At 33.3% G+C, this 25,913-nt stretch overlaps 1 protein-coding gene across 2 annotated transcripts in view; it reads right to left on the reverse strand.

The window, feature by feature from the left end:
- Positions 1–1,775: 1,775 nt before the first annotated feature.
- The window catches only part of EIF2A (eukaryotic translation initiation factor 2A), a 49,732-nt gene continuing 25,594 nt past the window's right edge, over positions 1,776–25,913 (reverse strand). Inside the window, exons 3-14 of one of the 2 annotated variants that reach the window (XM_037842753.1) lie at positions 23,805–23,879; positions 21,257–21,375; positions 19,313–19,412; positions 18,465–18,547; positions 14,501–14,574; positions 14,218–14,362; positions 13,904–14,020; positions 10,653–11,224; positions 7,887–8,000; positions 4,427–4,552; positions 2,761–2,826; positions 1,776–2,155 (exon numbers count right to left, since the gene is read on the reverse strand). In XM_037842753.1, the coding sequence (XP_037698681.1) occupies positions 2,090–2,155; positions 2,761–2,826; positions 4,427–4,552; positions 7,887–8,000; positions 10,653–11,224; positions 13,904–14,020; positions 14,218–14,362; positions 14,501–14,574; positions 18,465–18,547; positions 19,313–19,412; positions 21,257–21,375; positions 23,805–23,879 (1,657 nt within the window). In that variant the 3' untranslated portion in view covers positions 1,776–2,089. The remainder of the gene's footprint in view (positions 2,156–2,760; positions 2,827–4,426; positions 4,553–7,886; positions 8,001–10,652; positions 11,225–13,903; positions 14,021–14,217; positions 14,363–14,500; positions 14,575–18,464; positions 18,548–19,312; positions 19,413–21,256; positions 21,376–23,804; positions 23,880–25,913) is intronic. The other variant, XM_037842763.1, reaches the window with a different exon arrangement.

Here is a 25,913-nt window from a genome sequence, read left to right on the forward strand (position 1 = left end):
AACAAAGTTCTTATTCTGAAGTCGTTTCAATGAACTGTAATTTTTAAATTGTACAAAACTGTATTTTCCTTTATATATATAAAAAAATTAAACATTGCCAATAAAGTTAACATCTCTTTTCATTCCCCCCACCCTAGTGGTCAATGTGGTCAGCTTTGTGTGTACTCTTACTGGACATTTTTCCATATGTTTATATACTTACATGTACCCATAGAAAATAGTATTGTTTTGAAAATATTCAGTATTACCTTATGTAAGAATATACATATGCAAGATTTTACATAAATACTATATCTATTTCTTTTCTAAGAGGATAATTCCTTTTCTTAGGGTTAGACTTGGGTTTTGCTCCTTTTTTTCTTCCCTCACTGGGAAGAATAGTTAACTAAGGTAAGGTAGGAAGAGCCTTTGTGTCTACTGAAGTGCCTCTCCTCAAACCTCAAACTTATAACATCTCTAGAGATGTCTTATGATAGATGCATAATATCTCTGAGTTGACTAAGGAAGGGAGGTCTTTATGAGAATCCAGGATTTACAGATTTTCCTTTATAATGAATACAGCAATGTATTTTAAATTTCATTTCCAAGCAGACTTTCATCACCTTAGTCATATCCCCAGAGGATGTGTTTAAAATAAAAAGCATATAAAATATGCAGTCAAAGAACACCTCAATGATTTTTATATTGATCTGTGCCTAAGAACTAAAACACTTCTTAGGAAACAAATGGATTCAAGACAATTCTAAAAAAATGAGTTTAAGAATTTTGGTAGGATCAATCACTCAGAAGCAATTAAAAAAAATCTGACTAAAAAAAAGAACAAATGGCACTACCTTGAGATAAATACTTTAAAAATCAATTATAAGTACATGTGAGTACGCACACACACACCAAACAAACATTTAACGTACTATTTAGATTTTAATGCATTTTAGGTCTTTACCAAATCTAAGCAGAAGCTTTGGGATCTTGATCAACTGTTATCTGTATGTGGTTCTCTCAAGGTGCTTCTGGGTTCTTTTCTTTCACTTATCAGTTTAGGTATTAGCATTTTAACTAGCTGGCCCTGGAAAATGAACACCGATATCAATACAAATGAAATAAAAATAATTTCAAATGTTAACCTGATGTAAAAAAATTAATTATAAGACAGATAAATTGATAGGACAGATACATAGATAGATGGATAGATAGAATGATATGGCAAATGTACCAACATGTTAAAAAGTGGATCTTGATATCTGGATGGGGGTTTTGTGCTATTTTTGCAAGTAAGTCAGAAATTATTTCAAAATAAAAAGTTCTTAAAAATTTAATTATAACAGACTCCAAAATCAAATTTATATTAGCCTTGATAGTTGAAGTCTTAGATTATCTTTTTTCATCATAAGAAGGACCAAGCAAAATAATCAAGACTTGATTACAGCAAAATAAGCACAGTTCATTATCTGGAAAATATTCACCTCACCCTTAAATCACTGTGTTTATTATTTAAAATATCAAAATTAAATGTTTTACTATTTCCTAATTTTAAAGTCTATATTTACTTCAGAGCTAATTAGAAAAACTTTACTTCAAATACTACAAAAAATATAAACAATTTAATATATTTAATAAGTCTGATTTTTAAGGCTTTTCTTAAGAGTTTGGACAATATGATAATGTTTTAGGATCAAGAAAGCAGTATTGTATACTCAAATGAAATATTTCCCAAACCTACCAGGTAAATTAATAAAGGTCTTCTTAATTTGGATTTATAATAAAGCCAAAAATGGTTATATTTAAGATGTCTTTATTCATTTATATGGTAAATACTGTTTCCCACTAAAAAAGAATGACATTTATCTTTCAATATGTCAAGCTTAGCTTAAAAATTCATGAGTCTCTTTTCTAAATCATGTATTAACAGATAGAAGAATTCAATTTAACAGACATTATTAAATATTTTCACACATATGCAGAGTCTTGGATAAATGGTTAAAATCACAGGTGAACATTTGAGTACATGGATACTCCATGTACACCAATGCGTTTAACATAAGACGTGTTTGCACCGATTTTTGGTAACCAACTTGTTTTCTGTGACTCTTTAAATACCCAATTCCAATTCTTCCAACTCTTGCAGAAGGGATTTCTCTTTTTGAATTTTCTCCAGCTAGAAAAATTTAAAACAAGAAAATTATTAAATAGGAAATGAAATAAAATCAATTAATTCAATGTTTTTGGATCTATAACCAAAGAAACAAGGGAGAAAACATTTCTGATACTATAAGATCCATTGGTGAACACAGCTTAAAAAATACAGATTAAACAAAATTCTAATTTATCTGGTATGAATCAAAGGGGTAAAGGGCAAAAGCTGTCTTACTGCATCCCTTTGGGTTCAGTGATTTTTTCCATCCAACATTTGGGCTAAAAAGTACTTAGGAGAAGAGGGAAAGTGACAAACAGAGCAGTGTAACCTGAGATACAGCAAAGAAGAGAACCCTCTATATGTCTAATGTAAGAAATTGCCTTTATTTTCAGCAGCAGTAACAGTATGCTTCTTAGGAAGGGCAACTGTCTAATTCACCATGATCCATATCATTTCTTCCCATATCCTGTACTGTTTAAGAGTTAAAACATTTTTATACAGCATATTGTTTTCAAAGAAGTTTTAAAATCTATTCACTGCCTTATCAGATTAAACAATTGCTTATAATAAAAGGGAGGGGGGGGATAATGGTGACTGTGGACCCAAATTAAAAATGCAGAAAATACCTGATTTTTTTCTAACTGTTTTCCAGTTGCTGCTTGTTCTTTCAATTGTTCAATTGCTTTCAGTTTCTGTAAACATCAAATATACTATGAGTTAAGAGGAAGAAAAAAATTGCCATTTTAGAATGCATATTTTCTTATTAACAACTCAATCATATGAATGTGAAACCTGAATAAAAAGAATCAATTATCTTACATTTGTGTCAAGAATGGTCTGTTAAAATGATAGGGTAAACTATATTTTAAAGTTAAATGTAAAATTGGAAATATTTAGAACATGGGATTTCACAATCTTTTCATTAATGTTATATCATATTATAATATTATCACCAATTTCACCATTTATTTCAGTACCTCTTGTACCTAGATTATGTTTTTGACATTAAAAGAAACCTCACAATGTACACAGCTCCTGGCAGGAAGACAGGAAGAGACAGGAAGGGCTCTAGAGACCTGGTTTTATTCCTAGGGTCATCATCAAACACTAATTGCAATTTGACAAGTTAAGAAACTTCATTTTGTCTGTTTTTCAACTTTAAAACTGGGATAATTATCTCTTCCTGCCTATTTCACAGGTGTCTAGTGAAATATTGGTTTTAGAAGTTTCAGGATACCTCTATAGAAATGCACGTTCTTATTAACCCAAAAATCAGTAATAAAAAGACTAACAATAAGCCAGGCACAAAAAGAGAGATATTGTATGTTACCACTAATGTGAATTCTGTGAAAAATGTACAATGTTTTATACTGTAGAATGTAGGGGACCTAGAGATACCAATTAGTGGAGGGGGAATGATAATCTAATAAGAACAGATAAACTATGGAGGGTAATCTCAATGTTATGGGAATGCTCAGGAATGATTATGGTTTGTAAACTTTATTGGATATAGTAAGATCATGTTGGAAGCAATAGAGTTATTTTAGGTTTTTTTTTTCTCTTATTCCTTTGTTTTCTTAGGGGTTGTTAATTTTCTTGGGGTATGGTAGGAACATGTTGGAAGCAATGTAGCTATTTTAGATTATTTGTTTTTCTTACTCCTCTGTTTGGACATGGTTTATTAATTTTCTTGGGGTATGGTAGGAACATATTGGAAGCAAAGTAGTTATTTTAGGTTATTTGTTTTCCTTAATCCATTGCTTTGTTTGAAATGTTGTGGGGTTTTTTTGCTTGTTGTTTGCCTGTTTGTTTTTAATTTTTTGATAAACAAAGTTAAAAAATTGAAAAAAAATCAGTAGAAAAATGGGAGTAAAAACTAAATGACAAATAGGGTGGGATGGGGGGATGGTTTGGGTATTCTCTTTTCACTTTTATTTTTTATTCTTATTCTGATTCTTTCTGATGTAAGGAAAATGTTCAGAAATAGATTGTGGTGATGAACGCATAACTATATGATCATCCTGTGAACAGTTGATTGTATACCATAGATGACTGTATGGTTTGTGAATATATTTCAATAAAACTGAATTAAAAAAAAATAATAAAAATAAAAAGACTAACAGCCTATAGACATTTGTGAAAAGAACTAAAATCCATGCCAATCCTAAATTACAATATTTCTAGTGAGAAAGCAACAATGAAAATTGCTACAAATTTCTTAGATGCCTGTCTGTAAATACCAAGGATGACCTTCTTAGAAAAACACATTTGTTTTTCATTTAAGTCTCTCACCTTCTTTAGGTTCTTGATTTTTTTGTCTATCTCAGGGTCTCCAGAAGTTGACTGAGAGACAGTATTTCGCGGTATGCTCTGTGGGGCAGGAGTAGGTGCCAAATCTGGATTGTCATTTCTTGCCTCCTGTAGGAAATTGTTTAAAATAAGCAATTTTCTAAAATGAGAACATTAAAGTATTTCAACCAACAAAGCCTTTGTATGAAATGCAGATACCAAATATGTTACTGTATCCTTTACGGTACATTTTATATAGAGAAAGGATCCAAACTGAAGTTCTCATGAAGTAATGCCACATATTCCCATAATAGACAAGTAGATAAAATACAGTTTAATAAAAAGAAAATCACAATATAATAACTTTGAGATACCCACAAGGTTTTTACTATACAATTGTTATAAGAACTTTGCTAGATCTAGAATTTAGAGTTAAAATAATATAATAAAAATACAGTATTAATAATATAAAGAAATGACAAATAAAAAAAAATGAAATGGCTCGATCCTGAGCAAGATGGAAGAGTGAGATGCTTCAGGGCTCTGTACCCCCCACAGAAGCATTGAACAACCAGCAAGAAATGGTACAAACACCTTTCTCAAAATCCCAGAAAACAGTTAATAGTAACAGGGCAAGCACCGAATCAAGAAAAAGGTTACTTTAAAAGTGGTAGAGTCTTATGGTCTCCTGGCTGTCCCCTGCCCCCTCTCTCACTGGCTTGTAGGCGTGGAGCCAGCCCCACTCCCAGTGCAGACCCCTGGTCCTGATTCTAGAGGGAGCAGAGTAATCCTTGCACACATGCTGGGACCATGTATATCTGGCCAAATCTCTCCGGGGAGGACAGCAGTCCCAGAAATTGCCCTGAGTGTAGAAAGCAGCTCAGAGAGTTCTCCTACAGAATACCATGGGAGAGCAGTCTGGTCATGCTGCCTGGGGCAAGGGATTGCTGATTGTAGGACTTAGTGCCTGGGAATGCAAGGGAACTATTTCCTAAGGAAAGGAAACATTTTTAATTATGTAAATGGGGTAGGGGGGATTCCTAGGGTCACACACACATGCTCAAGATAAGATGCATGTGCAGAAGGGATCAGAGAAGCTTCTAGGCTTTGGACTGGAGCTATTCTCTAAACTCTTTGTATGAATAAGCACTAAAGGAGAGCACCTGCACAGGTAAATCTACAAAGATGGGGAAGGTGTTTTATTTTTTTCCTCCTTTTTTTATTAGCTCCTGGCAATCAAGGAAAGCTCTCATAACACTAGCTGGATACAAGCTTAAGGAGCAGGTATGTTAGAGTTAAATTCCAGTGATAACACATTAAAATATTAAAATGTCAACAAGATTACAAAACATACAAAGAAACAGGAAGTGATGGCTCAGGCAAAGGAAAAGACTAAAGCATTAGAAAACCATAAGTAAGGAGGACCAGACCTAGGACATTACAGATAAAGATTTTTATAATGGTCCTAAGTATGCTTAAAAAGCTAAAGGAAAACATGGACACAGAATAATGGAAAATCATAAAAACAATAGATGAACTACAAAGAGAATATCAAAAGAGATGAAAATCATTAAATACCCTAGAGGGGAAGAAGAAGGATCAGAAAACTTGAAGATAAGACAATTGAAATCATTCCATTTGAGAAGAAAGTAAAAAGAATGACTAAAAGTGAACAGAGCCTAAGGAATCTGTGGGACACATCAAGCACACCAATATACACATTCGGGGAGTCCTAGAAAGAGAAGGGGTGGAGAGAATATTCAAAGAAATAATGGCTGAAAACTCCCCAAATGTAATTAAAGACATTAATATACACATCTAAGATGCTCAACAAACTCCAAACAGGATAAACCCAAACAGACCCACACAGCAACATAATCAAACTGCTGAATGCCAAAGATAGAATTCTGACAGCTGCAAGAGGGAAGCAACATGTCACACACAAAGGAGGTTCAATAAGATTAAGTGCCAATTTCCCATCAAAAATCATGGAGGCAAGAAGGCAGTGGGATGAATAATTCAAGTGCTGAAAGCAAATAATAATAAATAAATAAATAGATAGATAGATAAATAAATAAATGATAAAGCCACCCAAGAATTCTGTATCTGATAAAACTGTCTTTCAAAAATGAGGGAGAGATTAAGACATTCCCAGATAAACAAAAGCTGAGGGAAATCACCACCACTAGACCAGCCCTCCACAAGCTGCTAGAGAGTTCTGCAGTTTGAAAAAAAAGGACAATTAACTGAAGCTGAATGAAGATATAAAGCTCTCCACTGAGGGTAAAGACATGGGAAAATATAAATGCCAGAACTACTGTATTTTTTGGTTAGCAGCTCTACTCTTCTCTTCCTATAATATCTAAAAGGCAAATGCAAATAATATAATAATAACTCAATGGTTGTGGACTCACAGTGTGTCAGCATGTAATTTTTACCAAGAACTACATAACAGTGGGGGGGACACAGTAGGGGTATAGGAACACACTTTGTCCATTCTATTGAAATTAAGTTGGTATCGAAGCAAATGAGATTGTTAAATCTAATACCTGGATCATTTTACTTAAAATGACCTAGACCTGACCTATTTAATAATATTTCTGGAGATGAAATATATTAACTACAAAAAAGCACAAGAATTTTTTTAAAATCCCAAATTATAGCAGAATATGGTTAGAAAATACAATTATAGGCCTTAAAATAGCAATTGCCTACCAAACACTAAGCAACTCAGAACTATCAAAATTAAAACATTACGAGCAAGAATGCATTGGTAACACAGCAATCAGCTATGAAAAATCTATCCCACAATGTTTGACTCTCAAAAATGTGGACAGCATGATATCACCAACCAGATCATCTTAGTACAGCTGATCACACCATCACCATGAACCATATACTATCAATATATACACATGAGCCATATACTATCAGAATATATGACTGTCAGAATCTGTCAGTGACTAAACTTGCACAGTTTTTCAGCAGCATAATCAAATAAATAATTATTTTAGAGTAATTCCATTGTTTGGATACTTCTAGTATTGACTCCCAGCATAATAATCTCATCTAGTAATAAAAAACTGGGTGACAAACTGGCTTTATAATCAGGTAATTTCCAGCCTCTTTTGATAAATACATGCTTTAAAGAAAGTGAACTACACCATTTCGTACAATGCTCACCAAAAAGGTCTTCAGTAAGTAACATAATATATAAATTCCATTAGACTTTCCGGTTTTAAGGTCAGGTCCAGTTTCCTCACCCACATATAATGCTAAATGGTTACTTAGAAATTTATGGGCAAATATAAAAGATATTCTGGCTATTGAAGTCTAACTCCAACTACATTTTACAACATAACAATCAAGTCTTTAGGACCACAGTTCTTTAAACTTTACAGCATAAAGCTAATGAAACTGGCCTTTTTTTTTGTTTGTTTGAAGAGATTAGTATCCTAAATACCTGCTTTGCAGCTTTCTTGGCTTCATGCTTCCTTTGATTTTTAAGGGCTGTTTTTGATAATGGCTTATCATTTCCTGGTTGTGGCTTCATATTCTGAGGTGGTTCATCCTCATGCTACGGAAAAATAGAAATTAAGTGATTTTGAAATGTAATACAAGTTCTTGAAAACATATAGAAAAATTATATAATTTTTGCTACTACGGAATAAACTTTTACTAAATTTATTTAAGATCTCCAGCAAAGAATGTTTCCGAACTTTTATTAGTGGTGGCATACTCCAAATGTCAGGATGGATTTAATTAGGTTCTTTGTATAAATTTACATTTATCTTTCAATTACATAAGAGTTAGTAGACTTCACTTCCACTGGTTTTGTTTAAAGAAAGGAATTTTTTTAGTACTACTACTGAAACACGATTCTTAGGAAATTAGACACCAACAACAACTTCTCCAACTTCTTTTTGGATCTGACTAATGCCAACAGAAACCAAAGTGCCTTGCTTATTTTCTTTGCACAAAGTATTACCTGCTAAATCTTTACTTGCAAAATCAGACATGGAAGATTCAAACCAAAAGCAAACAAAAAAAAAAATTAAAATTCACTTTAAGAAAATAAGTCAAATAGAAAGAAAGGAGTGAGTAACTGCCTATTTATAAATCTGGGCTTAACATAAGGATGAGACCTTCAAAAAAACTTATGGCTTATCAGACTATACAATGAAGATAACCATTTCGATCACCAGAGATTTATATAACCATATATCAACTACATTCCAAAACAGAAAGAGGGTGAATTAGAGGTTCAAGATATTGCCAGAGTAGCTTCAGGCAACCTACAGCAAAAGTGATGATACTACAACTTCTTATCAGATTCATCTACTTATTGGTTTCTCTCCACATTGCTATTATCATGGTAACAAACATCTCAATGCACATTAAAGGTACCAGCTCTCCATGAAGTTTCTTGAGAACTAGGTCTCAAATCTATATTTTATTTATAAGTCCTATAAGGAAATGAGAAAGGCTCAAACATTTAAGTTACAGAGGAATAAATAAGAAACCATAAAGTGGCCTTACCTTAGGAGCTACATTAGTTATTTTAGGTCATCAAAGGTGTATATATATACCCTACTTTAAACAAATATAGGAAAACCCACATTTGAACAACAGACACATTTGGAGTACAAGACTCTTTTACTTCTTTTATATCCCTGTTGCAAACCACATTAGGTAAGATACACAATATTGACTGAGCATTTGTTTTACATATAAAATCCAAAATTCTTTCAATAGTGGACTCTTCTATAGTATCTTGCTTTAGCTAAAAGTTTTTGTTATGAGCACTTCTAAAAATAATAAATCCATTAAAAATGTGCAAGGAAAAAAAAGGATGATTTAGTCTCTTCCACTTAAGAGCATCATGTGGCCACTGACAGACTTTTATTTTAGACAAAACATTTACATGACTATTGTGGATTAGGAGCTTTTCCAGCGTTCACAGAAACTGCAAAATTTAGAAGATTATTCCTGTTAATAAAATTTATTTCCTAAGTATAACAATTATCATGGTACTGTTTTGATGAACACCTTGCAAAAATGGAGGATTTTTAGAAAGCCAGGAAATACTTAAGTACAATTTATATATGAATTTCTACTTATAAAAAACTATGGTTCCTCAAGAAGCTAAATATGTGGGTGCCATAAGGTGCTGCAACCTTATTATGGGGTATATGCTTGGAAGATCTGAGAGCAGGGACATGGGTGGACATTTGCACACTGGTGTTTATGGAGGCAGTTTCATCATTTGCAATGGGTGGAGGTGGCCTAAGGATACACTGACTGAGGAACAGAATGAACTGTGGTGTATGCCTACAATGGAATATTGAGCAACTGCAAAAAGGAGTGAATCTGTGAGACACAAAACAGGTGAATGGATCCTGTAAACAGCATTTTGAGTGAAGTACGCCAGAAACAATGGCAAACACTGTAATGCCTCACCAATATGGACTGACTACAATGTGTAAACTCAGAACTGAATCTTAGAGCACAGCTTATCAGGGAAACACTCATTGTAATGGTTCCTAGATTCTAAGCCCTTACAGCAGTCAAATCTATTCCTAAGTTGTAATGGCTTTCTCCAGATTCTGAGATGCTGATCCCTTTGTGTATGACCTGGTCAGTCTCTGGAAGTTTGGGTATCTATGTGACACCTGAGGCTCAGAGCTAGAGTTCGGCAGATATGAACATCAGTATTAGCACACAGAGCAACTGTTTAAAAAGCTGAAAAAGAGTCTAGACTTCAATTAGAAATCCAATATAAGCATCCAAATTTGTTTCATCTTGAAAAATCAAACATTCTGGCAAAGTGGGCCTAAAATCTCCTATGGAAGCTCTTTAAATAGGACACGGGGCTCTCTCATTCACTAATCTTTCCTACCCTCTATATAGCCTCACCTGCCTAGCCTGACAGGCATCTGAATTTGAGTCCCTGATCAACAAAGCTGATATGTCACACTCAGTTATTTCTCCCAGAGATATTATTTAAATTTGCATTGTTATTAAATGTTAATTAACATTAACTACTTTTTCAACTAAATAATATGAGCTGTTCAAGATCTTCAGCAGTAGGTCCTAGATGATTTCTGCCCTACAGTTTTTATTTTCATCATAGGAGGTACTAAGTAACACAAGAACATGATTAAATAGTCAAGAGAATTCCACACACTGGAAAAATCTTTTCCTACCAAAGTAGTAAAGTTTTACTTACCAGTTTGGAATTGGTGATTGGTTTATTTCTTAAAGCTGGGGGTCTATAAGCTGTTGTAACTTTAGGTTCCTCACTGGGTACTTCACTTGGAACTGCTTGGTAAGTTATTGCTTTTGCCGGAAATATTCCATCCAAAAATGGCTGCCAAGAAACCTGCCAAATTTCTGCATTTGTTGGCACATTGTATTTGTGCAAGATAGAGCCAGTATAATGCCAAATTTTGTACCCATTATTAACTCGTAACCTAGGAGCACACGTGGCAGTCAAAATATGCTCACCATCTGGGCACCAAGCAAAATATGTAGAATCAGAGGCCACTGGTTTAGAAATAAGTTTGTAGTTTTTAACATCCCACACTTCCATTTGTCCCCTCAGATTTCCAAATCCAGCTAGCACTAATATATGTCCATGAGGGCTATAGAAGGCTGCATTACGAGGACCAGTTCCAAAATCAAACACAGGATCACATTTCAAGTTGAAAACTGTCGCTTTGGCAGGCATAAAACCATAAACAGCACAAAACTCAGTGGAACTAGAGTTCCAAACTACATCATAAATGGGACCATTTTTTGCTAGAAACAGAATATAAAACCCAAATTAGTAATAAAGAATTACACAATTATATTTATTATAACAAGATATAAACATATAGTAACTCATAATCATGTCAAATAGTAAAAAAAAAACCCAAATTTCAAGACATGTTAAAATTAAAATATTCTTACATGATATATTTTAGGGATTAATGTATAATCATAAATTTATTTAAGAACTGCTACTGAATCTCAATTTCTTTTAAACACTTTTGGCAATGTAGGCTCACAGAAACATAAGCTATTATTATTAATAACAAACTAGTTTCTATTGGAAAAGGTAATATAGGCACATGGTAATAAAAATACAAACTACATAAAAAGACATGCCACAAAAATAAGTCCCTCTACACAGTGGCAACTCTCTGTTATATTTCTTGCATATCCTTTCAGAATTTTTTTTGAACCAAAGGGTATCTCTCAAACATACACATACACTAAATATACAGTTCTGGACCTCTGTTATTTCATTTAATACTATATCTTGGAGATTTTTCCACATAAGCACATTAAGACTGACCTCATTCTCTTTTCAGTTGTACTGAATTCCATTACAAACCTTGCTGTATATTCCCCACTGTGCGAGTGTACCGAAATATATCTGTAGGTATGAAACTGTTAGGGAAAGGGCATATACATTTGTTTGGTAATAAACCACCAAAATGCTCTCCAAAGAAGTTTTAGCAACAATTTTTTTTGTGTTTTTTTTAGCATTTTTTATTGTGAAATGTAACATATGTACAAAAAAGTGGTAACTTTCAAAATATAGTTTAACAGGTAGTTACAGAGCAAAGTTCAAAGTATAGTATGGGTTACAGTTCCACAATTTCAGGTATTTCCTTCTGGCTGTTCCAATATACTAAAAACTAAAAAGAAATATCTTTATAATGATTCAGTAGTCATAACCACTTGTGAAATCCTAACTTCTCTGTTACAACTCCTCCCTCTCATTTGTTCATTTTCTCAGTCTCCAGAGATATTTGGGCAATGATCATTCTAACTTCTTCTTGTTGAAAAGGGGTATCAACATTATGGGGTAGAAGAATGCAACTGGTTGATGTTCTGGTGGAGACTGGTACCTCCAAGTTTCAGGGCTTATCTGGCATAGGGACAATCTGGAGGTTTTAAGTTTCTGGTAAATAAACTTAATAAGTAAAACTTTTTATAGAGTCTTAGATAGAGCCCTGGGTTTTCTTTCAGGTTTTCAGGGATACTCTGCTAGCAACAGTTTTTTATAGTGCAGGTTTCCCTGTGTGCTCACCTTCACTGCATAGTACCATATTTTTATCCCTGCCAACCTATTAAGTGAAAAAGTGCACTTCATTTTCATTTCTATTTCTTTAATTCTGAGTTAGGCACCTTTTAATATATTTATAAGTAATTTCATTTCTTTTTCTGTGGACTGATTTTTACTGTATCATTAATTTTTTTCAATTATTGGTCTTGCTCTTGATTTACTTGATATATCAAAATTCACTTCCCTTGTCTTAGAAAATATTTTCCTTAATTTTTTTGTTTACTTTTCATATCTTACGGATTCTTTTCTTCCCCCAGTGTAGAAATCTCTAATTTTTATATATCCAAATCTATTATTCTTTTCTCTTATGACTTCTAGATCTTGTTTAGAAAGTCTTTTCCACCAAGATTAGAAAAAATTTCTGCCATATTTTCTTCTAGTTCTTCTATAATTTATGTGTAATTTTTTGGCTCATTTGGAATTTATTTGATGAAGGGGCAGAGAAAATATTTGTTCCAAATACAGCCAGTTGTGCCCAAAATATATATTGAATGATTACTATTTTCCCCATTGATTCAAAGGCTGACTTTATTATATGTTCCACTCATTTACCCATCTATAAGCCAGAACAAAGCTGTCTTAATTACAATTGCCTTATGTTTTAATATCTGGTAGTATCAGAACTACCTTTGCCCTGCTCTTTTCCAAAACTTTCCAAAATATCCTTGCATGTTTATTTTTCATTATCAACTTTAAGAACCAGCTTTATCTAATTTAAAAAACCAACTGGCATTTTAATTTAATTTTTAGATTAATTTGGAGAGAAATGACATGTTTTAAAAATAAAGTATTTCTATTAAAGGACATAGTTTGCCCCTCATTCAGAGGCCTTCTAAAGTTTTCTTCTCATAGGTCCTACATATTTCTGAATAATAATGGAAGCGGAGCCATCCTTGTTTCGTTTCTGACTTCAATGGAAATGCATAGTTTTTTGTAAGGAAGATTACCTTACATTTACATGTTCAATTCAAAATGAAAAAATTAGGGAGATGTCAGAATTTAAGAACTATTAATTTATAGTTAATTTAGCTCATTAAAACAACAAAATTGTAACATTCTCAGGTATGATTCACAACTGTAAGACAGTATTCAATTCACTAGATCAACTTGCTGCCATAATTAAATAAATCCCAAAAGAGCTACTAAATGGGATTACCCTACTGAAATGGTGGAATAACTCAACTAATTAGATTGTGTCAAAATAATGTATGTTTAGGGACGATTTTAAGTTCCTTAATTAAGAGGAATTTTTAACCTAAAAGTTATTAAAATATGTGAGTTTTAATTACTTGATCAAAGAAAATTAGATTACATTTATGGTATAGTATTTTTTATCAAAGGAAAACTTCTGGAATACTTACGTAATTGTACTACAGCACTTTCTCCATTTGTTGCAATGTAATGCAGTGTTTGTTCCCCATAGTAGGAAGCGCCTGTCTTGTCAACATCTGTACTAGCTATTACCAACACTGCAGTAGCTAAAACATTAAAAACTTTAATTAGATTTAAAATACAAATTAACCTAATGGTGATAAGAAAAATATTAAAAACATAAGGGCACATCTAAATTTCCGTTAGATAAGCATTGGTACTCTTATTTTTCTATTCACACAGGAATATAAGTCTAAATTAACACTTGATAAACAGAATCAAGGATAAAATATATTTATCATACCTTTTTTATTCCATAGCATTGTAACCTTATCAGCCTTAAAGAAACTTTTGTTGGCTAAAGCTGCATGAGGTCCACCAAAATTGGGATACTGATATAATCTAACAAATGAAGGTGCACCTTTACTTCCTGGAACATAAACAGCCACCTAAGATATAGATATAAATCATTATTTAATTTTTTAAGCATATAAACTAAAATGGACATGTTTTTATAGTCATCAAAAACTAGGAAAAGGTTTAAACACGTAATAGGCCTCATGAACAAGCAAAAACAAAACAATTACCTTGTATGGTTGGGGTCCAGGTGATAACACAAAATCATTAATTTTTTGTAAATGCAATTTATTTGCCATCGTACCTAAAAAAAAAAACAAATGCTGTTACGATGATGGCAGAGACAGCTAATAGGAGTTCAGCTAATAGGAGTACTCTGAATGCATTATAAAAGGTTAATATAGCTATACTTTAATACTGCTCAATGTAGTTTCATGTAGGTAAGGAAGAGCAACATAGTGGAAAAAGTATGGGCCAGAAGTAAGACAGACTAGGCTTGAATTCCTACTCAGTTATTTTCTAGTTGTGTGACCTTGGACAAGTAATGGGATTACATCGCTTACTTTTTTAAGAGCACAGTGCATGCACATAGTAGGTACTAGCAGTGGGACCCCTTCTTTTGGAATGTTTTAAAGAGAGTAAGACAGGAAAGCAAGCTAACCCAAAAACAGTGCAGCAGGAGTGAGTCTTGAAAGCAGAAAAAAGAAGTGCACGGCTATACTTATTGTTTGGATAATGTTCAAAATCAGCCTATATGCCATCTTTGGTACATATGAACAAAGTCACCAATTCCTAATCTACTTTAATATATGTAAAAGTGCACAATCACTAATGGAATACTCTTAAGGAAAAAAGGAACTGCAAACTTTTTTTCTTTAAATTATTTTCAGTAATCATGCTATTGTAAGTAGTGATGGTATTGCTACTGTGAGAATATTATGAGGATAATGTGGAAGAAAGCAAATGAATACTAATGTGAATGTAATATTTTCAAACTATCTTTCCTGGTATCCCAGAAAAACAAGATTCTTGGTATCAGAGGAAGGCAATACAGACATAAAAAAAAGGTTAAGTAGAAATCTTGTCTTTAATTTAAATGGAAGTTATCAGTATGAATTCATGATTATTATACCATTGAAAAAAAAAAAGGCCCAGAAACAATGATCAACTCTGTAGCAATGAAAATCCTAGAATCCAGATTGTAGTGCCTAAAAATCATTTTCTACTAAAAGGAACCAGAGTTTCTTGGAGAACTGGCTGATTCTAAGTGTATAGGAGGAAATATGCAAGATGATTCTAGAACATCTTACATCTTATCTTACTGTATAGCAAAGAAATCATTCAAGAATATTGGTCAAGAAAAGGACAATTTGAGCATCAATTAAAATAATAATTGCAACGGATTGAAATATCACATATGTTTAAATACATGGGTTCTTAAGGACTGAGGGGAAAACTGGCTGCAAAGGAGATGCTAGAAAAAGAAACTATTATTTTAAAACTGATAAATTAGGCAAAGAATATTTTTCCTGCCTTTACTATATACCATGTACCACTAGGCAACCAAATAACAGATGGGGTAATTTCTCTTTATAGAAGTAGTCTAGCTAATAAATGAGGACAAAGGAAAGAAAAAGAAATTAGAATATCACTAATTGGCAACCACTGATGAAATAATGGATCTAGGCATTGAACATTAACGCCAGTCAACCCCACAAAATTCAATTTATTTAGACATAATACAAGCTTCTTGATAAAACAATTAAATATCACCTATGATGTAGTCCTGCCCTCACCCTGAAGCTAACCTGAAGCTGATCAACTCTAGATCCAACTAGCAATTTAGAGGACAGATGTACATGTTAAATTACACCATGAGATAGAACAGTAAAACTCAAGCTGTGGGTACATATAGAAGACAACCTCATTTCTCAATTTTGTTTCTCAAACAATAAATTACAAGGAGGAAGAAAAAAAGATGGAGAAGGAAACTACGGATAAAAGAAAAAAGATATATCAATCAATTACAATATGTGGAGCCTTGTTTGGATCCTGAGTTTAAAGTTATAACTGTAATTATTAAAAATTCAAACACTGTTCAGACATTTAATTTGAACACTGATCAGATACTTAACTTGAATATTGACAAGATAGTTAACAATTTGTGAAATGGCTAAGTTTGAAAAAAAGAGCTCCCAATCTTCAGAGACACATACTAAAATGTTTGTAAGTAAAATGATATGATGTCTGATTAATTATAATAATGAAAAGAGAAATGGCTAAAATGCCAAAAAGTAAAGGACTCCTTAAATAAGTTTCTATGTATCTTCAAAAGAGAAAATAACCATTCACAATAAAAACTGTAGTCTGGAGAATCATGAACAATTTTTTTTATAATAGTAAGAAAAAAGGCAGAATATAAAATTACCAAGGTGTTAGACATGTTCCAATTTAGAAATGCTTACAAATGCAAACACTTTAGGACCTGGTGATTATACAAGTGAATGGTCTCCCCACCCTCTCGCCCCTTCTCTCCCTTTCTGTCTCTCAGTATCTTTGATAAATGCATCCAAATTCTGACTCATTCCCACTTCTGTACCTTATTCCCTTGTCAATGGGAATATTTTTTTTCGCATGTATTAGGATGTGGGGGCATTTTGCGGAGGAATAGAGGAAGGCCTTGTTTTCATGAGTGTGCAATGAATGTAAGAAAAGTTCATCAAATTATTTGGGACATAGTTGGGACAATTAATTGAGACATATTCAGTGTCACACAAGTCCTCTGCAAGGCCTGCCCAGGTATTTTCTTTCACCTTTCTAGATGACCTTGGCTACCAATGAAAAACTCGGAGAACAACACTTGATATTGCTGTTGCTGTCTGTATCTTTCCAAAAGAGTAATGCCCTTCTTAGGAATGAACTCCTTATTGGCCATAAAACTGTAAAACTTGACAGCAAACTTACATAGCAAATTAGATCTACTAGGAAACCAGTAATCATCAGACTTAATGAATGAATCAAGTCTCCGCCAGACCCAGGAACACACATTTCAGTGAAGAGACCATTCACCATGTGAGTGCATTTAGGTTGCCCATTTAGAACCTGCCTATTGCACATGGGTTATTCCATCCACAAAGCTCTGCCCACCTTATTTCTAGGCATTTAGAAATGAGCTCAGACTTCTCTTGCTCTTTCATGTTTTTACTGTGTTTTTACCTGTGTTTCACTGATACCACCTGTTGTTGGTGAGCTTCACACTCAGCCTCCTGACAAAGGGAAATTCTCACAGGTCTATATCCTGTCAGGCGTTCTCAAGCCCATCTGTGCTTTGTCACATTGCTTGCTTTTCTTATAGAAGACACTTACCTAACACTTAACACATAGTAGATACTCAATGAAAAGTTTTCATTGAGTCAACCAATCATTTGTTGAGGGCTTTATTTGGGAAATGAAAAGAATAATTTGGTGAACCTTTCTTATATTTGGAGCAAGCCTGTGAAGGTGGAGGCATCCCTTTATTTTTCTGTAAAGTGTTTCTACATCTAAACCATGTGAAAAAATATAAAACTGTATTTTCTAGTCATCTTCCCTTTATCTTTAGAAAGAGGCTGTAACCACTTACATTTAGAAAAAATGAATTTAAGTCTTATATAAAATACAATCTATTCCGTTTTATAATTATCATTCATATATATATTCCTAATTTCCATATTTAATTTTACATTTAATAAAAGCCCCTATGAATATTTTTTTAAAATCATATGATATCTGAGATTTGTTACAGCATAGGAAGAGAGATGGCAGGTGGAGAGACCTATAGATGAGGTAGGAATGGCCACGGACTAATGACTGTTGGGACAAGCTGTCTACTTTTCCATTTGAAATTCTCCACATTAAAATATTTTAATTCTAAAAATTGGTGTCACAGAATTTCATTAGCAATTAAACTCAGAAAGAGGTCTTCAAATGATTTAATTTAATAGTAACTGTCAAATAATATAAGATTATAAAAGAAAACCTATGTTATAGAATTTCACTAGCATTTAGACTTACAAAGAGTTATTCAAATAAATTAACATTATAGAGGTTATTAATAAATTAACACTACTTAGGAGAACTCAACAATACTAAATAAGGCAATGAAAACTATACACATTTACAAATAATACAATTATTTCATAAATCTTCCCATACTAAAATTGTTGTTTTCAAAGAAGTGAACTTCATTGTTAACATTTCTGGCACAAATAGTTTCATCTTCTGACCAGGATGGACACCTAATATTGAAAAGAATTAAAAAAAAAAAAAAATTTAGAATATAACATCACTGTTAACATGCTAAAGTGGTATTTTTAAAATAAACATGTAACCCAGAACCCTTGAATCTTGAAGATGATTGTCTAAAAATGTCGCTTATGAGAGGTGACAATGTGATTGGGAAAGCCATGTGGATCACACTCCCCTTTGCCCAGTGTATGAATGGATGAGTAGAAAAACGAGGGCAAAAAATAAAAATAAAAAGCACCCAGTATTCCTTTTTACTTTAATTGTTCTTTTTCACTTTAATTTTTATTCTTATTACTTTTGTGTGTGGGGTAATGAAAATGTTCAAAAATTAATTTTGTTGATGGACGCACAACTCTATGGTGGTACTGTGAACAACTGATTGTATGCTTTGTATGACTGCATGGTATGTGAATATAGCTCAACAAAATTGAATTATTAAAAAAATAAATAAACATGCTTGTGATATTGCTTACTGTTTTAAAAAAATACTTATAAACATGATGTTAAGTCAGTTACTAATAGTTTCCTTCAGTATAGGTAATAGAAAAATACTGTTCCTATCTATTTAAATACTAAACAAAAGTAGTATCAAATTTTTACAATAATAGCTTAAGTAAAGACTGCTATATATGGTCTTAGAGGTCTAGCTTGTCTGACAAGTTATTTTTGAAATCAATACCAGAGAAACAAACACTATGGAGATATTTAAAATTTAATATTTTGTAAAGAATAAGTACTTTAAAACATTTAATTACCAATTTTGCATTTTTTTCTGGATGAAGGATTTCAAATATGTTCCAGTTTTGACATCATAAAGTTGTAGGTTAGGTATTCCAGCTGTGCCATCTTTAGAGGCTGCAAAAAAAACAAAATTTTTTTTTTTGCAGTATTATCTAACATTAATAAAAATGTTTCATTCTTAAAAAAATTTTGAACAAGACTATAAAGATCAAGTAAAAGGACTGCTTTAAATCTCTCCCCTCTAGCCTTAATTATGAATTTAATCATCCATTCTTAAAACCATGACAGTATGACAGCTATTTAAGAGCAAAAGTCTAGCATCTCGAAAATGAGATAACTACTATAGATTTTAAGACTACTTAAGAGATCCCTTGTTAATTAAGTGTAACATGGTTTAACTGCCAAATGAATTGAGTCTTATCAAGAAAGCCTGCATCCGTAAGCAATACATGCAAAAAAAGTTATATAAAACCACTCGTAATTCTCAATTGATTCTCAATTTCTCTTTTATTTTCTTGGACAAATAAGATTCATTAGAGCCCATGCCTCTTAGAATAACAAACCAGAAGGTTTAAAACACAATAATGAATAATTATCATATATTTAACTCAGCAATATCCACTTTAGAAAATGTTGCTTAAAAATAAGTCCCTGTCGTCCTTGATCTTGGGGCTTGCCCTTACGAAGCTTGCTACCACAAAGGAGAGGCTAAGCCTACTTATAATTGTGCCTAAGAGTCACCCCCAGAGAAACTCTTCTGTTGCTCAGATGTGGACTCTCTCTCTAAGCCAGCTCTGCAGGTAAACTCACTGCCTCCCCACTACATGATACATGATTCCCAGGGGTGTAACTCTCCCTGACAACATGGGACATGATTCCTGGGGATGAACACGAACCCAGCATCATGGTATTGAGAGAGTCTTTTTGACCAAAAGGGGGAAGAGAAATGAAACAAAATAAAGTTTCAGTGACTGAGAGATTTCAAATGGAGTCAAGAGGACATCCTGGAAGTTCTTTTTATGCATTATATAGATATCCCTTTTATTTTTTAGTGTATGGGAATAGCTAGAAGGAAATACCTGAAACCGTTGAACTGCACCCAGTAGCCTTGATTCTTGAAGATGATTGTATAACTATATAGCTTACACTGTGTGACTATGTGATCATGAAAACCTTGGGACTCACATTCCCTTTATCCAGTGTATAGACAGATGAGTAGGAAAACGGGAACAAAAAGTAAATGACTAATAGAGAGGGTTGGGGGGATGGGATGTTTTTACTTTAATTTTTATTCTCTTTTTTTATTTTTGTGGTAATGAAAATGTTTAAAAATTAATTGTGATGAATGCACAACTATATAATGGTACTGTGAACAACTGATTGTACACTTTGGATGATTATATGATATGTGAATATATCTCAATAAAATTGAATTAAAAAAAAAGTAAGTCCCTATACCAGATCCCAATATTGTATTACTTATTTATGAAGCACAGCTATATAAAATGTTTATAAATGTATTATTACTAGATACCTGTAAATGCATTAGAAAAATGACAAATCATTTCCCACTTTTTCTTATACCATACACATCAGGTAGATGTTGTACCTACTGACGTACTCTTCCATTTATAAAGATAAATTTAAAACATTTTTTTATTTTAAAAGTCATTATTATTTTTAATTTTTAGGGACTATTCCTATCCAGTAGTTACATACTTCCTAAATTTTCCTTTAAGCATTTTCTTTTTTTCAATCTCATAATGGATCTTCTCACTTACTTAAACTACCTTATATTTAGAGAGCACAAGATTCACTGCTGATTAAAAATGTTCAAAAACACTATTCAGTATCAGAAAGACTAATTACTTCCAAACAAGGTTATAAACTGTTTTCATATTTTCTGACTGAATTTAATTGGTTCTGTCAGAATATTTTTACGATTGGAAAATACTTACTAGCATAAGGCTGCCACGCTGCCAGGACAGTGTTTTTTGGCGAGAACTCAAGGCAAACTGCCTTTGGGAGGTCGAAGGAGTGCAGCAGTCCCTTGTTAGTGACATTGATAATATTTACTCTGGTTTCAAAAGAAATACCTTTAGCAGTGAAATACTGTTTTATAATAGCCAACACTAACCAAAGTATTCACATCTCTTTTCAAATATAGATCACTCTAAAGAGCCCAATTTGCACAAAAATCAATTTGCAGTTAGTTCTACAAAATATCCAGTAAAATACCTTAACTAAAAAAAAGTACACATTTTACCAAAAGGCTCCTATATAAGGCTGCTGTTGGAGAATAACGTCAAATTAGCCAAAAGACAATAGAAGATTCCTCCTACAGTTGAAAAGGAAACAAATGGGCCTTTAAAGGAACTCAGAAGCTGAGGTATATCATACCAAAGAGAAAGCAGAAAAAAACAGAGGTAACTAGAGGGCATAGCGAAAGTATTTTTTTGAGTAAACGGAAGCTATAGCAGCTATGGAAATCAGCAAGGAAACTCTTGAGGTCTACTAAAATCTCAGAGGAAGTCTCCAAAAGATATAACTGTAAGAATTATTACAGTACAGTAATGATGAAAATGATAAATAGTATAATAAAAGCAGTTTCCATTTGTTAGATGCTTTCCATATGTCTTGTACTGGTCTAAGCAGTGCACATACATTTTCTCATTTAGCCCACACAACAGTCTTATGAAATAGGTATTATCATCCCCATTTTACAAATGATAAAATTAAGGTTTAGAAAAATTAAGTAATTTGCCCAAGATTATACTATTGATAAATGTCACAGCCAAGTTTTGAAACAAGTTGGTGTGACTTGCTTTTGTGCACTACACTAAACCCTTTGGGGTTAAAAAAACAAAACAAAACAAAACCAAAAACACCTTTTCCCAGAAATTATTTAAAGTAACTTTGTTCCACTCAGTTTTGAGGAAGATATTGAGGTTAGGATAATCAATAACTGGTAAGAATGCAAAATTACTGCATATTGTTTAAATACACACACACAGAAAATGACACACATACACATGTAAGATTCTTTATAACTTACTATATATTAAATATTTTAGGATTAAATGAAGCTTTCTTTTTTAAAAGTTGTTGTTGATAACCTTTAATAATTATTCTTAGTTTAATGAAGAATATCAGTTTTAATAAAAAAGAATACCTTACATAAGGAAAAATCTGTGATTGATTCTGACTTAGTTAACTACTAACTTCCTAAAAACACAATCGGTATACTATGTCTGATTCACTCAGTCCTGGAACAATATGTACCATGTGGCAACAGCACTTTAAAAGGCTAAGTGGGGATATGAATAGGATAGTACATAAACCCATTAAGGATAACTGCCAAGGTGAAAATCAACTTATTCAATAAGCTTTAAAGCTAGTAAAATAAGGGATACTTCAAAAAGACAAAAAAGCAATGACTAGAAGTATGGAATATCCCTTTAGATAGTAAATTTCAATTAATTCATAATTAATTACTCAAAAACTACGGACAGAAAAAAACCTCAAATACCCACACCACCAAAAGAAATAAGAAAAACTGAGAGTATATCCTATCCTTGAGGCTGAGATTAAGACTGGTCTGTAAGGACTGTGACTAGGATCCAACAAGATACATTCTTCATAATCTGAGAATAACGGCTTATTGGCTTAATTTAGTAACTTCAAAAAAATAAATTGATATAATCTAATCTGACCCTAAAAGACTTCAGAATACATTACCACTGTGCAAAGAACAACATTTTTCAAACTACTGTATACAGTTTTTTCCCCTCTAAAAAAACTTACAGGATTATATCTGGTTAAAAACAACAAAAATAACATTTAACCAAGCAACAAATATTTAGATATTTTCTTGGTTCTGTGAACTGAAATGCTATAGTGATACTGGAAAAACTAAAAAGGACTGATTTTTCCAGTGAAATTATGAACATTTAATCAAAATACTTACTTTTTTGCAAGACCAATTCTGTAAACTGATATTTTATGTAACATAGATTAACAGAATAACTTATGTTATGTTACTTGAATAATTTATAAAATACTTAGATAATATAATTTTATATACAATAAAAGAGTAATAACCACAGACAGTTGTTATTAATTTAACAGCAAAGATCAAAAGCATCCAAACCTAAGATAAACAAAGAGAATTATTCCCTAAATGTTAGTGCAGAACTTAAGAAACCCTAAACAGAGCACCATTTCAAACAATCTCAGCTTCTTCAAAGAAAAAAGAAAAAGGCAGTAAATTAATTGCCCTTTTTTACATGCTGAATTTAATTCAAAGTAACTAGATAAAACAGGGCACATACACAAAAATTAACAACTTGGGAGGTGTTAAAATAGAGACAATGTCTAATTACATCATGACATTAAAAGATGGACCTTACTAAGGAAACCCAAATGCATGTCATTCAAAGAATGTTAGATATGCTTTATATTCATAACACACACAAAAGTTATAATGTTACATAAATGAACACTAACTTTTCTCCGCTGCCCCAGGTAAACAAGGTCCCATCCTTACTGAAGGTATAGATCTTGCAATTTTTCCCAGACTCCCTGAAAAATGACCAAAAACATATTTAAATTAAGCTTTAATACTGTTCAAAAATCTAATTACAAAATCCACAGTCTTACTTCTAATTTAATGACTAAGAACTCAAGTAAATTTTAGAAAATAATTCCAAAATGCTTTAGCCTGTCAACACTTTAATCTCCAAAATGCAGTACCAACAAACACTGTAAAGTAAGCTGGTGCAGAGTAAGGTATTTAACCTCCAGAAAAGGTCTGGCCTTTGTCCTGCTACTGGGAACATCCTTGGCATTTCCCATGTTTTCATGGCAGGCCCTGGACCATGCCTGATAGTTCACATGCTAATGAGAAGTCTCAGGATGGGGTCAGCCTTACCAGTAGTCTTAGAGGGGAGTGGGCCCCACCCCTTGGGATGGTGGGAATTCCCAAATTTGTACCAGCTGGTCAGAAGTGTGGATGGCCAGGACCTCTGAACTTGCGACTGGTACCCTGAAGGGCAATCTTGTAGAGGAGTGCTCCTTAACATTTGGAGCCTGGCCTAACACCAGGAGTCAGGCAGAACTGAAATGTACCTGATGACTGAAGTCACTGCAGTTTATACCATTGGTGTTTGACGTTTCTGCAGTTCGGGTAGCTGGAAATTGATTTTATAATTATTTTTTATAAATAGTTTGTGTGAAAACCCAAAATGTAAGTGAATGTGAATCTCCCATCACCCAGATCTGAGAGGGCTGATGTATTTCAACATGGAGACTTTGTGGAAAATGCTTCAGACCCTTTCTAACAAAACAGTGGTAGACAGAATATCCTCAAAACAAGTACCCCTGGACTTGAAGGACAAAGACCTTCCATCAACTTAATTTATGTAAAGACAGAGAAGTATCAACAAGAGGATTTTCACAGTAAATAAATGCTGATGCTGGATTCTGTACAAAAAACAGACCCATAGAAATCAGACTTCTTGGCAATATTCTATCAAGTGATCATCAAAACTCCAAGAAATGCATTTCTCAACTGGAAATGCCCACTGTGAATATACCTCCCAGTGATGAAAACTCAAACAGAAATGCGTATGTGTATATATGTAGATGTCCATGTGTGTAGTCACAATAATACATCAGACCTTCATTGCTAATAAACATTTGAATTGTTAAGTAACAATAAATTGGCACTGAGAATTGACCATTATATACCTTTGTAGTAGACTAAATTATGTACCTCCAAAGACAAGTTCCTGTGGGTACGAATCCATTGTAAATAGGACCTTTTGGAAATGTTATTTTTAGTAAATGTGTGGCCAAATGAATGAAGGTGGGCTTTAATCTTGTACTAGTGGAGTCTTAAAAGAGAAGTCAGAGAGAGCCACAGAGCCAGAAGCTGGAAGTCTGCGGAAACCGGAAGAGTGGACACAAGGAAAGAGACTGCCATGTGATGGGAGGCAGAGATGAAAACCAAGAAATCCCAAAGACTGCAGCAAGCTAGCACCGGAATATTACAGACTTTGTGGAGAAAGCAAATGCCTTGATTTTGGACTTCTAGCCTTTGAAACTGTGAGCCAATAAATTCCTGTTAAGCAACCCCGTTGTGTGGTGCACTTGGTTGGATGTATTATATTCCCCCAAACGCCAGGTTCTTTAATGAAATCTTGTGGGAGCAGACATATTAGTGTTGATTAGGTTGGAATCTTTGGATTAGGCTGTTTCCATGGAGACGTGACCCACCCAACTGTGGGCAATACCTTTGATCAGATTATTTCCATGGAGGTATGGCCTGCCCATTCAGCATGGGTCTTGATTAGTTTACTGGAGCCCTATAAAAGCTCACAAACAGAAGGACCTCAGAGCAGCTGCAGCTTAGAGAGACATTTTGGAGAACGCCATTTTGAAACCCAATCTAGGAGCAAGCGGACGCCAGCCATGTGCCTTCCCAGATAACTGAGGTTTTCCAAACGCCATCAGTGTTCTTTAGTGAAGGTACTCTACTGTTGATGCCTTTGTTTGGACATTTGCATGGCCATAAGACTGTAACTTTGAAACCAAGTAAACCCCCTTTATAAAAGC

Source organism: Choloepus didactylus, chromosome 1 (genome assembly GCF_015220235.1).
Source record: "Choloepus didactylus isolate mChoDid1 chromosome 1, mChoDid1.pri, whole genome shotgun sequence".
In the NCBI taxonomy this organism is placed as follows: domain Eukaryota; kingdom Metazoa; phylum Chordata; class Mammalia; order Pilosa; family Megalonychidae; genus Choloepus; species Choloepus didactylus.